Genomic DNA, 14,187 nt, shown 5'->3' with positions numbered 1-14,187 from the left:
TTAAGAGTCTTTATATATTTTATATTTATACGTTTTTTACAGTTAAAACAGAGTACTCCATCAGTATACAGTTAGTTTTAATTTTCAGTTCTTAATGAGATGAGTTAAATCTGTCCTTTGAGTCTATTATTTCTGAAATATTAGGTTCCAAACTTGAAACTTTCACTCTGAAATCCGACTGCATGTCGAGCCGATTCCTATTTTTGTTTTTCATGAAACACATGGAAGAAAATGCTTGCTCACACCGATATGTGGTTGCAAATGGAAGGATCTTTTTCATTGCCTTATCTCCAAGTTTCTTGTAGTCCTTGCGTGCTGGTGCAAGGTTCGAGTCACTGACTTACTTGCTTGAACATCAAATGCATTATCTTCCTCTTCATCTGTAGGCCTTTGTCGTTTTAACGAACCACTTTTTAACCAACGGTCCATTTTTAACTACGCGAACTGTAGCTTCCGCGAAAAACAATGCTTTGTTTACAAACACTACTGTTTTGCAAAGAGGCAGCGTGCGCCAGGGAGGAGGGAGGGGAATGGAGAAGACAGGGTACCTGCGCAGTAGCGCACAAATGAAGCCGACGCGCGCAAAGCATCTTGGGGAGGTGAGCGTTAGTAGAATGTGCGTGCTGCCTCTGCAAAACAGTAGTGTTTGTAAAGCACCACCTAACGGCATACAGCAGAACTACTGCCTCTATCTAATTCTAGTTTTGCGCTAGACTCTGCTCATGCAGGAAGCGGCCAAAACAAAAAATCTGTTATCATACGAAATATATTTAATATATTTTTTATTCTAATAGTATCTTGCGGACCCCTCTGGCATAGCTCGCGGACCCCTGGGGGTCCCCGGACCACCTGTCGGGAACCACTGTCCCACACTATTCAACAACTACAGTGAGGCTGGAAAGTATTTGATCCCCTGCTAAATTTGCCCCTTTGCCCTCTGACGAAGAAATGACCAGTCCATAACTGTAATGAGCTGGGATTACAGGTAAGACCTCTCCCTTACAGCAAGTGCCTCTAATCTCAGCTCTTTACATACAGTGAAGATACCAGGTAGCCTGATATCTGGCTGGTTGATAGGGGATCAAATACTTATTTCACTCATTATGATGCACATCAATCTCTTGAGTTTTGTATTCTGGGTTTCTGGGGGTTTTCCTGTTGTTATTCTGTCTCTCACAGCTACAATAAACCTACCATTAAAATTATGGACTGGTCATTTCTTCGTCAGAGGGCAAATTTAGCAGGGGATCAAATACTTTCCCCACTCACTGTACATGAAACCAATGTTAGAAACTCAGATATATAAGTTAATCGCCAGTTAACCTAGGTTACAGTCGTCATAACGAAATGTCTAGGCGGCTTTTTGTGCTGAGATTTATTATTGTTGTTGTTCATTTCAATGCTTGATGTTTTTATTATGTTTTTGATATGCTGTAAGCTGCCCAGAGTGGCTGGGGAAACCCAGCCAGATGGACAGGGAATAATAATAATAATAATAATAATAATAATAATAATAATAATAATATCATAATTATCATCAGGCTTCAAATCCCCCTCAGTCATGACACTCACTGGGTGACCGTGGATCAGTCACAGCTTCTTAGTCTACCTCGCAGGGTCATTGTAGGGATTAACTGAGGAGGAGGGTGAGCCATGTACTCCTTGGAGAAAAAAGTGGGATATAAATGCAATAAATAAGCTTTTCTGCTTGCCTGCTTAAGAAAGCAGTAGGGGCTAGCCAGATAGAGATGTCAGTCGCCAACTTGGCACCCACAGATTTCCAGTGGTCGTAATTGAACCCGCGCCAATAGCATAACTGTCCTGGCGCCTGGGGAATTTCTATCACTAGAAACCACTGTGGGGGTGCTGATGTGTTACCAATATGTGGCTGGCACCCAGCTTTATATCTCTTTTTCATCTAATCCAAGTGAACCAGTGAGTGTTCTGAATAAGTGCTTAAACTCAGTAATGGACTGGTTTAAACTAAGACTTAAACTGCAATGTTTTGTATTTGGGACTGCCTTTGAAAATGTTCTTGAGAGGTCAGTTGGTACATAATACAGCAGCCAGGCTATTTATTGGGACTGGTATTAATTACTCCTCTACATGGTCACTTGCTCTCTCTTCCAGGCAGTTTCCATTGGGATCCTTATCAGCTGCTCTTCTTCAGGATCATCTGCTTATTGAAGTGAACAATGTGGTTACTAGGGAGAGGGGCTTTTCAGTGGTGGCGCTCAGTTTATGGAATGATCTTTCCGGGCACCCTACATTGTGGCTTTCCTGGAATCATGTGAATACCTTTTTCCCTCCCAGGACTTTTAATTTCAGTTTTAATCATAGTGGGTACATCTATCTGGTGTGCTAGATCTTTGCACCATTCCCCTCTTGCTGTTGATGATTTTATATTGATTTCGTAATTTATTAATTTTTTTAGATGCTGTGCTCATTAGATTAGCCTTACTATTTTGATTTTTTTAAAAAAGTTGTTTTTGGCATTTCTATGCTGTAACAGTTTGAACTGTATTGGTATATTGAAGGAATTTTTTTATTTTACTTCGACCCAGACCAACACGGCTACCTACCTGTATTGGTATATGTTTTGTTTCTGTCAACTTCCCAGAGAACTATGCTGTATTTGTAGTATAAGTAGTTATAAGAATAGTGAAATAATAAATAAAATGCAGCATTACAGATGCATGTGGTGCTGCTCATATTAGAGACACAGTTTTTCCTCTGAATAGGATGCCTAATGTAGCTGGTCTTCTCATGCTCCTTTCTCCTGTGGCATGTGTCTATTCTGTTCCTTTCATTGTTGTGCCATAGGTGGTCATGGTGTGGGAATGACAAAATAAATTTATTACAGAGTACAACAAATTTATGTTGGAATAGACTTACACCTTTGAAATAAATTAGCTTCAGAAACAAGCTTTCAATATTATTTAGATTGTGGTACAGGAAAAAACACAAATGAATCAAGTGGTTTTCAAAAGGGAAGGGGTGTCTGTTTATCCTGTGGATTCACTCAGCTCCTTTTGAGATGAAAAATTTGCAATGCATCTTAACACTCACTCAGTTAAAACTTGCTGAATTTGTAGCAGGAACACTGCTTCAAAATAGTCAGATGCCTTCCTCAAAGTGATTTCCAATAAATAACTACCCACTATGTCTTATTTTCGGGGTATGGCTTATATTCCTTGAATGCTTAAAAATCCTGCTATGGCTTATTTTATGACTACGTCTTAAAATAGGAGAAACAGGGTATTAAAAACAGTAACAGAATAAAGCCACTTTGGGAGCATTTGAGATGAGGACCAACTTGATTTTGCCTCGGATCTTGTATAGTGATTTGTCTCTAAATATTTAACATTGTCTTCCATATAAAACAGTTGTTTCTGTTTGGACTCTTTTGTACAAGCTGTTTGCCCTCCAGGACTACTTTATGTGAGAAAAACCATTCAATACACGTTTAATCAAGACTCTTGCAGTTCTCTGTAGGAAAGTCCCCTGTTGCATAAGAAACTGACATTAGCTGTTCTACTGTCAGCCTTCACACAATACTGTGTATTGTTCTTTTTTCTATCATCTCTGCTGCTGTTTTTAACATTTCACTTTCAGTTATAATTAACACATATGAAGCTGATACATTTACATAATGCATGATGGAAAACTAAATCTGTGAGAGATATAAGAAAGTAGCAAGGGGTGTCATCAAACTTGTTGGGGAGGGATTACGACTTAGTGTGTACAGTGGTACCTCGGGTTAAGAACTTAATTCATTCTGGAGGTCCGTTCTTAACCTGAAACTGTTCTTAACCTGAGGTACCACTTTAGCTAATGGGTCCTCCCGCTGCCGCCGCACCGCTACACGATTTCTGTTCTCATCCTGAAGCAAAATTCTTAATCCGAGATACTATTTCTGGGTTAGCGGAGTCTGTAACCTGAAGCATCTGTAACCTGAAGCGTCTGTAACTCGAGGTACCACTGTATAACCCATGTGTATGATAGCAATATAGGCAGTTAAGAAGCTGATCGTGCATTTTTTTAAAGCATAAAGGGATGTGTGAGTGCACTTTTGCCTACTTAAACAGCACTTCCAAATAACCCTTGAATAAATCCAACTTGTGATCTTGCTCTCCTCATTCAGATTCATAGTTTTACCAACTTTATAAGCAACTTGCATTTGAAGAATGCTTATAGTAAGCATCAGAGCTCCAGTTTTATAGGGAAAACTTTGGGTTGAGATCATCCAAAGCAATACAGTCTCAATGATACATGTAATATCCTTATAATATCATTGATATATCGTTGATGTTACAAGTAACCAACCAATATAACCACCACTATTAAAATAAATACTGTATATTCCTGTGTATAAGACTACTTTTTAACCCAGGAAAATCTTCTCAAAAGTCGGGGATCTTCTTATACGCTGGGTCGTATTTCTTATATATATGGCGAGTATACCCCAAACTCTTTATTTTAACTGGAAAAGTTGGGGGTCGTCTTATACGCCCAGTCATCTTATACGCCGGAATATACGGTAAATAAATGAATAAGAAAGTGAGTAACCATTTTTAGCCCAGAAACATTCCCCCAAAGGAACATTTTTTACTATCTTATGGAAAAGTGTTCCCTAAGGCTGCAAAATGAGCCTGCTTTGGAGAGGGAGTTCCAGAGCCAAGTCTTGCATACTAAAAAGACCCTCCGCATGGTCTCTAGAAGGCACATTTCTGGGATGCTGAGATGCACAGTAGGGTCTATACTAGTGATTTCAGTAAGCAAGGAGCTTCATATCTGAGATGGTGGTCCTTCAGATATCACTGTTCCAAACAAGGAGTTAAGAGATCTTCCCCAGTATGTTTAATTTAGCCCAGAGTCTTTATGCTTTCTATCAGCTGCCCTAGTCAACAGTTTGGTTATACCATTCTGGACTGATTGTAGTTTCCAAGCACTCTTACAAAGAAAATGTTAGAGAAAGGAAGGTCTAGGACTGGCTCACTCTTTCCTGGATATTGTAATTTCTAGAGATCTTGTGGTCTGTATTCTCTGGTTCCAGCTTTCCCCCTAACACCATCCTAATCAATTTCTCCTTAGAGGAAATCACCATTATCCACAGATAGAAAAAAATATACTGCATTAATTTTTGTTGAAGCATGGATACTGTCATGGCTCTCATATAATTGACATTGTTTCCTTGTTATGACCATTTAACATTTGTACAGTCCTTCCACAAGTATCTGTACAACTCATTTTCAGAATGGTATTGCAATCGATAAATTATTATGGGGAGGGCCTCACTCACACTTAGTAATGGCATGGTATGCCGTTGTATACTTTGAAACAAACAGAGAATCAGGCTTCACTGAAGAAGGGAGAAAGGGGCATTGAATACAAGTCACCAGATATGGTACTCCTATTTTCTCCAGCTGCAGCCTGGCTTGAGCTTGATTGAGGAAGGATAATCTTTCTATGATTCTAGGTACTACTGTATTCCACAGCACCAGAGGCAATTTGCAAGCTTTGGAATTTATAAGCTGTGTTAAGAACCGTCATATAACTGTGAACATCATAGTGATTCTTTGTAATTTACAAAAGTTATTTCTATCTTCATATTTTAGAAAAATATCAATGTACTTTGCTGAAATAATAACCAGTTATGTGAATAAATCTAGTAGCAACTCTCCTTATATATGTCGATTTAGACAGAAGGCAGTCCCAGTGGGCAAAATCCATTTTTGTCCATCTGCAAGCAGAACACTTGTGCAATGGGACTTCCCTTTCCTCTACTTCCTCCTGCACCAACCCTAAAACTGCTGTGGAGAGTAGAAAGAACATCTGGAGCTGATTTGGGAGGGTGCTGCAGGAGGGGATGGAGGGAGATGATGTCCTGGTACTTCTGCTTGTACCTTATTGAATATCACCTGTTGAGTTCAGTGGGGTTTACTTTTAGGTAAATAGAGAATTGCTGACTAATTCTATATGTTTATGGTGGATGCCTTCTAGTGTTTACTTGATTCATGCAAAGTGTATTTAAGATTGTTTTGTAGCTGGGACAGGTACAATTACATACCAGTCACTTTAATGGCTCTATTTTTACTACCGGTATCCCTTTTTTTTAACATTGGGGTTTTTTATGTTTTGAAATAGGCAGGTGGAAATATACAACAGGTTCAGTGGTAGAACTAGACTATTTTAAATACACATGGCTTAAGCATCATGAATGATTCCAATATAAGTAGAGCACCCACATGATTTCATGTATATTTGCCTAATATCAGATTGGAATATTACCTAGAAAGAAAGATAACATGCCATATAACGGAAAATCACTGGTGCATTTCTAATTTCTTTGTGGCCATTCTTGACTATTTAGTTTTTATGGTAATAGTGATGTACTATGAAAGTGGTAAGAAAGTAAAACTCAATTCTCAATATAGACTAAGGTTAATATCACAGATTGTGTCATGTACATTTTTATGTACAACTTACCTGAGCAGATTGCAGTTGATCACTCTTCCTCCTCACAATGACAGGAAAGTAGGCTGACTGTCAGATTTTTCTTTCATCTCCTTAGCTATATATCACAACCCACTTGTGTCTCAGTCGTTAATGTAGTCACTCTGGTGGGAGGAGAACCTGTGGATTCAGCTGGCTGGCACTTAGCTGTTACCTCTGGAACTGTGTTTTATTTATTAAAATTATTCGTATACTGCCTTTTATTTCAAAGAAATGTCAGAGTAGTCTACAGAATAATAAAACAGGATGTAATTAAAGAGAACAATAAAAACCTTTTCAATAAAAAATATGTATCAGTCAAATAACCAGAAATGCCAGGAAGTGGGATTAACAGTTGGGGAAAGTTCAGATAAAGAGGTATATTTTTATTTGTTGGCAGAAGCATCAGTGCCTGCCTTATCTTCATAGGGGAATAATTCATTCTCTGTCGTCGCCAGCAAAGAAAAAGCCATTTTGGTGTTCTGTTTAATACTCTGAAATACTCTTCTACCAGCTGTGTTGTTTTAGGAAATTAAATTCCTTTTTACTTTGCTTGTAGCCATTTTGGTGGGTTGTGAGGGAATTCTGGCTGCTAAAAAGCAGCACAGGATTTTCATCTACAGTTTGAGTAGGACCTGAATGAATGGATTCAAGTTACAAGAAAGGAGATTCCAACTGAATACAGTGGAACCTTGGTTGTCGAACGTAATCCATTAAGGAAGACTGTTCGACTTCCGAAACATTCGACAACCAAGGTGCAATGGGCGGTCGGCAATTTCAGTTGAGAAACATGCCTCGGAGGCCATTCAGCTTCCGAGGCGTGCCCGAAAATGGAAGCATTCACTTCTGGGTTTTCGGCATTTGGGTTCTGATCATTCAGCTTCTGAGACACTTGAAAACTGAGGTTCCACTGTATTAGGAAGATCTTTCTGATGGTAAGAGCTGTTCAACATTAGAACGGATTCTATCAGAAGGTGGTGGACTCTCCTTTATTGGAAGTTTCTAAGCAGAGGTTGAGTGGCCATCTGTCAAGGATGCTTTAGTTGTGATTCCTGCATTAAAAATTTTCTCTGATGTTTATTTTCCTTTTGTCTTTTTCCTTTTATTTTCCTTTGCTCCCATCGCCCTCTCTTTCTCTTTCCTCTTTTCTTGGTTCTTTCCTTTCCTTTTTTCTTCTTTTCACATTCTTTTCCTTCTTTCTTTTTTCAGTGGATATATTTAGGGCCTTTGTTAAGCTCCAGGGTTTGTGTACTCATGGGTGGGAGAAAGGGTAATGTCCTTCCAGGGTGAGAGGCTAGGAGGAGAAAGGAAGGATGCTGGGTGAGAGCTGGGAGGGGCTGCTACCTTCTGTTGGAAGTGAGGGCTGAGAATTGTCTTTAGGAGAGGACTTCAGACTCTTGTTTTTATTTTTTTGTAATTGTTATCTTATTGTATTGTGAAAATAATAATGATAATAATAATAGTGGCTGAAGGTGTGAGGAAATTCCATGATGTGAATGGATTTTTTTCTTGTGCACCTTTAAATCCAAACCAATGAATACTTTACGGTTCATTTTCATAAATGTTTCATAAAACTTTAAAAGTAGATACAAATGATACTATATGAAAAGGGTGTGTTAATTATGTTTCAGAGTATAATGTTTTCTGCCAGAATATAATGTTGCATTTGACAAGGCTGCACTTCATTTATTTGCATTTGGGAACTCTTTTACCCCAGAGTTTTTTCTGTGCCTTTAAAGTGAGGGATAGAGCACGGGTTTAGGGATATCATATGCAGGATAACCACAATAGATCCAGATTTTACTGTTACATTTTGTATATGAGGCAAGTGTGCAAACCTGTTCCTTCTTTGTCAACTATATTAATAATGCAAAATCTTAGACAAGCTGATTAATCTCGCAGAGGGTTTTGAAAGAACATTTATGTTGACTGTAGAATTTGAATTACTGGAATTTATTGCAGATAAGGTGTGTGTGTGTGTGTGTTTCAAATTGTTTGGTTTATTTTTAGTGCTGTTACTGGCATCCTATTATTATTATGTTTATGGAAGACAATCTTTCTCGGCTACGAGTGATCACCGAAGAAGAAGAAGAAGAAGATTACCGGTATTATTATGTTTAAAAACTCCCAACACCTGGCAGATTAGTAACATCAGTTGAAATTTGTCAGACTAATTGACTATTAAATCATTTTACTTTTTCACAAAACAGGAATTTCTATTAGGTCACATATAACTTAAGTCCATTGAGCTCAGTGGGTCTGTTCTGAGGATGACTAATATTGGATCTTACTCATTGTTTATTTGTTTGTTTATTACGGGAGTTTTAAAAACAAATCTTAGACTATATGCCTTGAAAACAACTGGCAGGAATATACATTCAGTAATGATATATGTGAACAAGAGACTTGAATTGAAAATTATAATTTGACTTTTATGTTTTCAGGCTCGGATCGCATTTTTGCAAGGTGAAAGAAAAGGTCAAGAAAACTTGAAGAAAGATTTAGTAAGAAGAATAAAAATGTTAGAATATGCATTAAAACAAGAAAGGTATGTGTACCATTTCTCTAATCTGAGAAATTTATTGGATATTTTAAAATATACATTTCCTGTAAGGAAATTGGCCACAGGTTGTTGTTTAGTCGTTTAGTCGTGTCCGACTCTTCGTGACCCCATGGACCATAGCACGCCAGGCACTCCTGTCTTGCACTGCCTCCCGCAGTTTGGCCACAGGTTAGAAAATATATTGACTAAAAGAAAAAAGGGGGGGGGAAGCAACCCACTTAATGTTTACATGTCAAAATCTCATTTCTGAGTTGGATCTGCCCAAAATAAACTCTCCTGTTATTTGAAGTGCATTGACAACGTAGTTCAACATTGAAACTCACATCAGCAATGTCTGCCATCAGTTTTTTGTTGCAAATGCTGGGATTGTTTCTGAATTCTACTAGCAATAGAGCATCAACTTGGAGTTGTCATTTTGGTGTCCATACCGCTAGTGTTGGAACTGTGCACCATTGGAAGCTAAAACTGGTGCAGAATGCCGTCTTTAAGTCTGCACTATTTTCTTAGGGAGACCTTCAGAGATAGCCACCTTATTGTGCAGTGGATTGCTGCTTGCACAACAGGGCTTCTTTTCTGTTAACATTCAGATCACATTTTGGGGGGCATGTTGGGTGCTGCAGAGGAAAGGAGGAAGAGGAAGTCCCATTCTGCAAGTGAAAATCTGCCCGTGCAACACTGGCTGCCACTTTTATGTGTGTGTGTTTTTGTATGCAATGTAAAGTATTTATTTTAACTTACCAAGACTTGATTAATGGAAATTAATCCATGGGCTTTTTCTGTCTTATAATAATTCTTACTGTAACGTGTTGTCACAGGTGTGATAAATAAATGAGCCTTATAGGATGAACAATGTCAGATTATGAGTATACTTGGACACTGTATTTAAAATCCCACAGATGTGACATTCCATTTTTTCCAGATATGTGGAAAGACTTCCTTTTTCCTATAACAGCAGTACTGTGAATGCTTCCAGTTTAAGAATTTTGCCGCAGTAGTGATCATGACAATTGCAAAACAGTGTCTAATGACTGAACAGAAGCAGTAAGATCTCTGAAAAGTTGTAATTTAAAGGAGATGGAAAAGACATTTTGTTACAATTTGGGAAAGTATCATTTTCTGACTTAATAGGAAAGTTGCAAGCTTGTACAAGAAGCATGCCTGCTTGAGACTTACAGGAATAATAGGAGTTTATAGAAATGAAAATTTTAAAAATGCAAGAGAGCCAAGCCTTCATGGGTACAGTGCTTCAATGCAGCATAGTTGTGCAAGCAGAAAATTGTTAGACCAGGCACCCCCAAACTGCGGCCCTTCAGATGTTTTGGCCTACAACTCCCATGATCCCTAGCTAACAGGACCAGTGGTCGGGGAAGATGGGAACTGGAGGGTCAAAGTTTGGGGATGCCTGGGTTAGACAGACCATCAGTTAAGAATTCTATACTTACACTATGAAAGGCAGGAAGTCATTGGGTTCAAACAATGCCCTGTTTAAAGGTAAAGGTAAAGGTACCCCTGACCGTAAGGTCCAGTTGCGGACAACTCTAGGGTTGTAGTGCTCATCTCACTTTACTGGCTGAGGGAGCCGGCGTTTTGTCCGCAGACAGCTTCTAGGTCATGTGGCCAGCATGACTAAGCTGCTTCTGGCGAACCAGAGCAGCGCACGGAAACATCATTTACCTTCCTGCCAGAGCAGTAGCTATTTATCTGCTTGCATTTTGACGTGCTTTCGAACTGCTAGGTTGGCAGGAGCAGGGACCGAGCAACAGGAGCTCATCCCATCGCGGGGATTCGAACCGCCAACCTTCTGATCAGCAAACCCTAGGCTCTGTGGTTTAGATCACAGTGCCACCCGCATCCCTATATACTTAACCATCTTCAAACACAGCATTTAAAATAGAAACAAAATGGATGGGTAGCTGTAGCTCAACTGCAAGGTTCAGAAAAAGGGAAGTAAATGATCAAGGAAGTTAGGGCAGGTACCCTGTGAGGAAAGGTTGCAGCATGGGGAACTTTTTAGTGTAGGAAAGCTGAGTAAGAGGTGACTTGATAGAAGTTCACAAAATTATGCAAGGCATAGAGAAAGTGGATAGAGAAAAAATTCTCTCCTTGTTCCACTCAACCTTGTGCATATCCATTGAAACTAAATGTTGATAGATTCAGGAAAAAAGTACTTCTTCATGTAACACATAGATAAACTACAGAAGGTGGAAGATAAGCCTATCAAGCGTTACTGGTCGTGATGGCCATTGGAGGCAGTATGCTTCTGAATACCAGTTGCTAGAAACAGCAGGAGTGGAGAGGTCTTTTGTGCTCAGGTCCTGCTTGTAGATTTCCACAGGCACCTGTGGTTGGTCACTGTGACAACTGGATGCTGGACTAGATGGGCCACTGAGAGTAGATTTTCCCTTGGCATTTCAGTGTCTGACATCTGCTTAGTCATTTAATGATTACAATTTCCTGTTTGTTTCAGGAAGTGGGCGACTCTTTTGGTACTCCCACCTTTTTCACTAGGTCATTACATGAAATAAAATTTTGGAGACTGTATGCAGAGTCATGTATGTCTGTTTTACAGTTAGAGAAATGAGGTAAAACTATTTTTCCATTGTACATTTGCGGTTCTTATTTTTTTACAGAACACCAACTGCCAGAAATAGCTGCTATGGATATGTACTTAACAGGAATATTAATTTGTAGTATGTTGTATCTGAAGCAGCAGTCATACTCTATTGCCCTCCTCCCTTCTGCCCCCTGGAAGTATTCTCCTGAGAGTGGAGGCCATTCGTGAGAGATTTCCCCTGACATATAGAAGAAGCTTTATGGGGCTGCAGAGAGAAGAAGGGGACAAGGATTCCCCTTGCATGTGTGTCTTTGTGAGCATTGCTTTTAGATGCAATGCAGTGGGAAATCACAGAGGGAATTAATTTTCATTGCTGATCAATATGTTTATGTTTAACTTTTTAAGGGCAAAATATCATAAACTAAAATATGGCACAGAACTGAACCAAGGTGACTTGAAAATGCCAACTTTTGAATCAGGTAACAATCTATTTGCAACTGTTGGATTTAGTTTAAATTATTCTCTTGCCCATTTCTCTTATATAAAGAGAAATCCCTTCCCAACTGTGTAAGCAGTATCTTTGTACAGTTCCAAGTGAATTTATTTCTATGCTAGTTTTTATTGTATGGCTTTGTCTTTATGCTGATTGATTAATTTTCAGTATGATTTATAAATATGATTATAAATCAGAGATAGATCTCAGTATCCGGGCTGAATGATGGTGCGTGTGGAAATGCTCCTTCAGATGGCCCTAATAGTATGATATACAGATATTTGAAAAAATAGGAAAGCAGAGATTCCGAGAAACAAAGGTGTGTGTGTGTGTGTGTGTGTGTGTGTACAAATTCACAAATGATATTCTGCTAAAAGTATAAAGTCCTCAAGAACAATTGAAGAAAATCTGGGCAAGGTAAAAAGGAACATGTCCATAAAGCAACTTGTTAGTTTTTGGAAAAGTGGAGTCTTATATGGAGTAAGAGCAAAATTTCATTGGCTGTTACTATCTCAAGGTTTAAGTGCATCCCCATGATAAACAAACGTTCACATGGAAAGTTGGCATAGCAGGAGTATATGCATATCAGAAGCTGTAGAGTAGTCTTCCAAATATGTTTGCTTTCCCATGCATTTTTAACTGGGGAGCATTCAAACATGTAACCCTTATGTGCAGTCAGAAGCGATAAAAAAACATATCAACTAAAAATAGAATTAGTTTTTCTGTCACTGTTTCATTTTTTACTTTGCAACCAAATGGCTCTTAAAGAAAGAAAGAAAAACAACAACCACAAACTAAACCAGATCCTTAATGGAGCAGAATCTTCATCAAAATGAAATTGACAGGACATAGAATAAGTAAAGTCTACTATTCTGTGTGTCGCATTCTGTACAAGACCTGCAGTGAAAGTGTTACTAAAGTGTTATTTTGCATTTCAGAAGAAACCAAAGATACAGAGGTTCCTACAGTACCTCATAATAGTCAGCTAACCTGGAAGCAAGGCAGACAGTTATTAAGACAGTAAGTGTTACCATTTGCATACTTTTCATATATTTGTATATACTGTATTATTTTTATTTTGAGATTGTCTTATGATCGCTTACGGTAGCCTATACACATAGAAGCAATTATTTTAAAATATGTCTTTCTTACGGGGAAGTGTTGCATGGGAAGCAACACTTGGAAGTGCAAATCAGTAGCGCCTAGGGGCATCAGTAATTTGTTTTTAAAAACCCAAAACAATTCAGTAATAACATTGATACCATAAATCCTTGTAAAACACATCTTATTTAGATATATGGGAGTTTGTGTATGTATGCAAAGATAATGCTTTCACTCTTATTCATTAGGTATCTTCAGGAAGTAGGTTACACAGATACAATATTGGATGTACGGTCACAGAGGGTGAGGTCTTTACTTGGGCTTTCCAGTTCAGAACCAAACGGCTCAGTAGAGACAAAAAATTTGGAACAGATTCTTAATGGTGGAGAATCAAAACAAAAGGGACAGGACAATAAAAGGTAGGCAATGCAATGTTATTTATTCATTTAAAACATTTATATCCTGTCCTTTGTCTGAAGCAGATGTCTACAGTACAGTGTACCTAAAAACTGACATTCTTTTTATCTAGGAGAATCTACTGCATTAGAAAATGATAATCGCAATATGTATGAATGCAAGATGTGTTTCTTCACTTAGAGGGTGCTTCTATTTTCAAGGGAGAAGCATTCTGGGCCTTCATTACATGTGAATTGCTGCTTGCTTTCCTCAGGTGATCTTTGGTCTGGTTTGGAGATACTAAAAGCAACCATCCTGCTTTTGCTGTCTTCTAGACCTGACACTTTTTACCACTTCCTTCAAACTGTGGCACAGACAATCTGCTACAGACTGAGAAAAAAGCAACATACTGACCTGCCTTCCTAGAGAATAAAAAAGTGGAAGGAGGTGAGGCAGTAATTCAAAAATACCTGTTCTGTGTGCCAAATCCTCGGAGGAAAAATTTGAAAAATTAACTAGAAATCTTTGAAATCCCACATTCCTTGTTGTCTTTGTGCATATCAATGAGATTTTTAAAGGGTTTTC

General features: G+C 38.5%; 1 protein-coding gene across 4 annotated transcripts in view; it reads left to right on the top strand.

The window, feature by feature from the left end:
- STRN3 (striatin 3) overlaps positions 1 to 14,187 on the top strand; it is a 44,988-nt gene that overhangs the window by 6,782 nt on the left and 24,019 nt on the right. For all 4 annotated transcript variants that reach the window (XM_035110079.3, XM_035110071.3, XM_088671561.1 and 1 more), the window contains exons 2-5: positions 8,940 to 9,043; positions 12,018 to 12,091; positions 13,044 to 13,125; positions 13,455 to 13,625. In XM_035110079.3, coding sequence (XP_034965970.1) covers positions 8,940 to 9,043; positions 12,018 to 12,091; positions 13,044 to 13,125; positions 13,455 to 13,625 — 431 coding nt within the window. The remainder of the gene's footprint in view (positions 1 to 8,939; positions 9,044 to 12,017; positions 12,092 to 13,043; positions 13,126 to 13,454; positions 13,626 to 14,187) is intronic.

This window comes from Zootoca vivipara, chromosome 1, assembly GCF_965207765.1.
Source record: "Zootoca vivipara chromosome 1, rZooViv2.hap1.1, whole genome shotgun sequence".
NCBI classification, from domain to species: Eukaryota; Metazoa; Chordata; class Lepidosauria; order Squamata; family Lacertidae; genus Zootoca; species Zootoca vivipara.
Note: the sequence above shows the minus strand (reverse complement) of the source record. Positions and strands in the feature narration are given on the sequence as shown.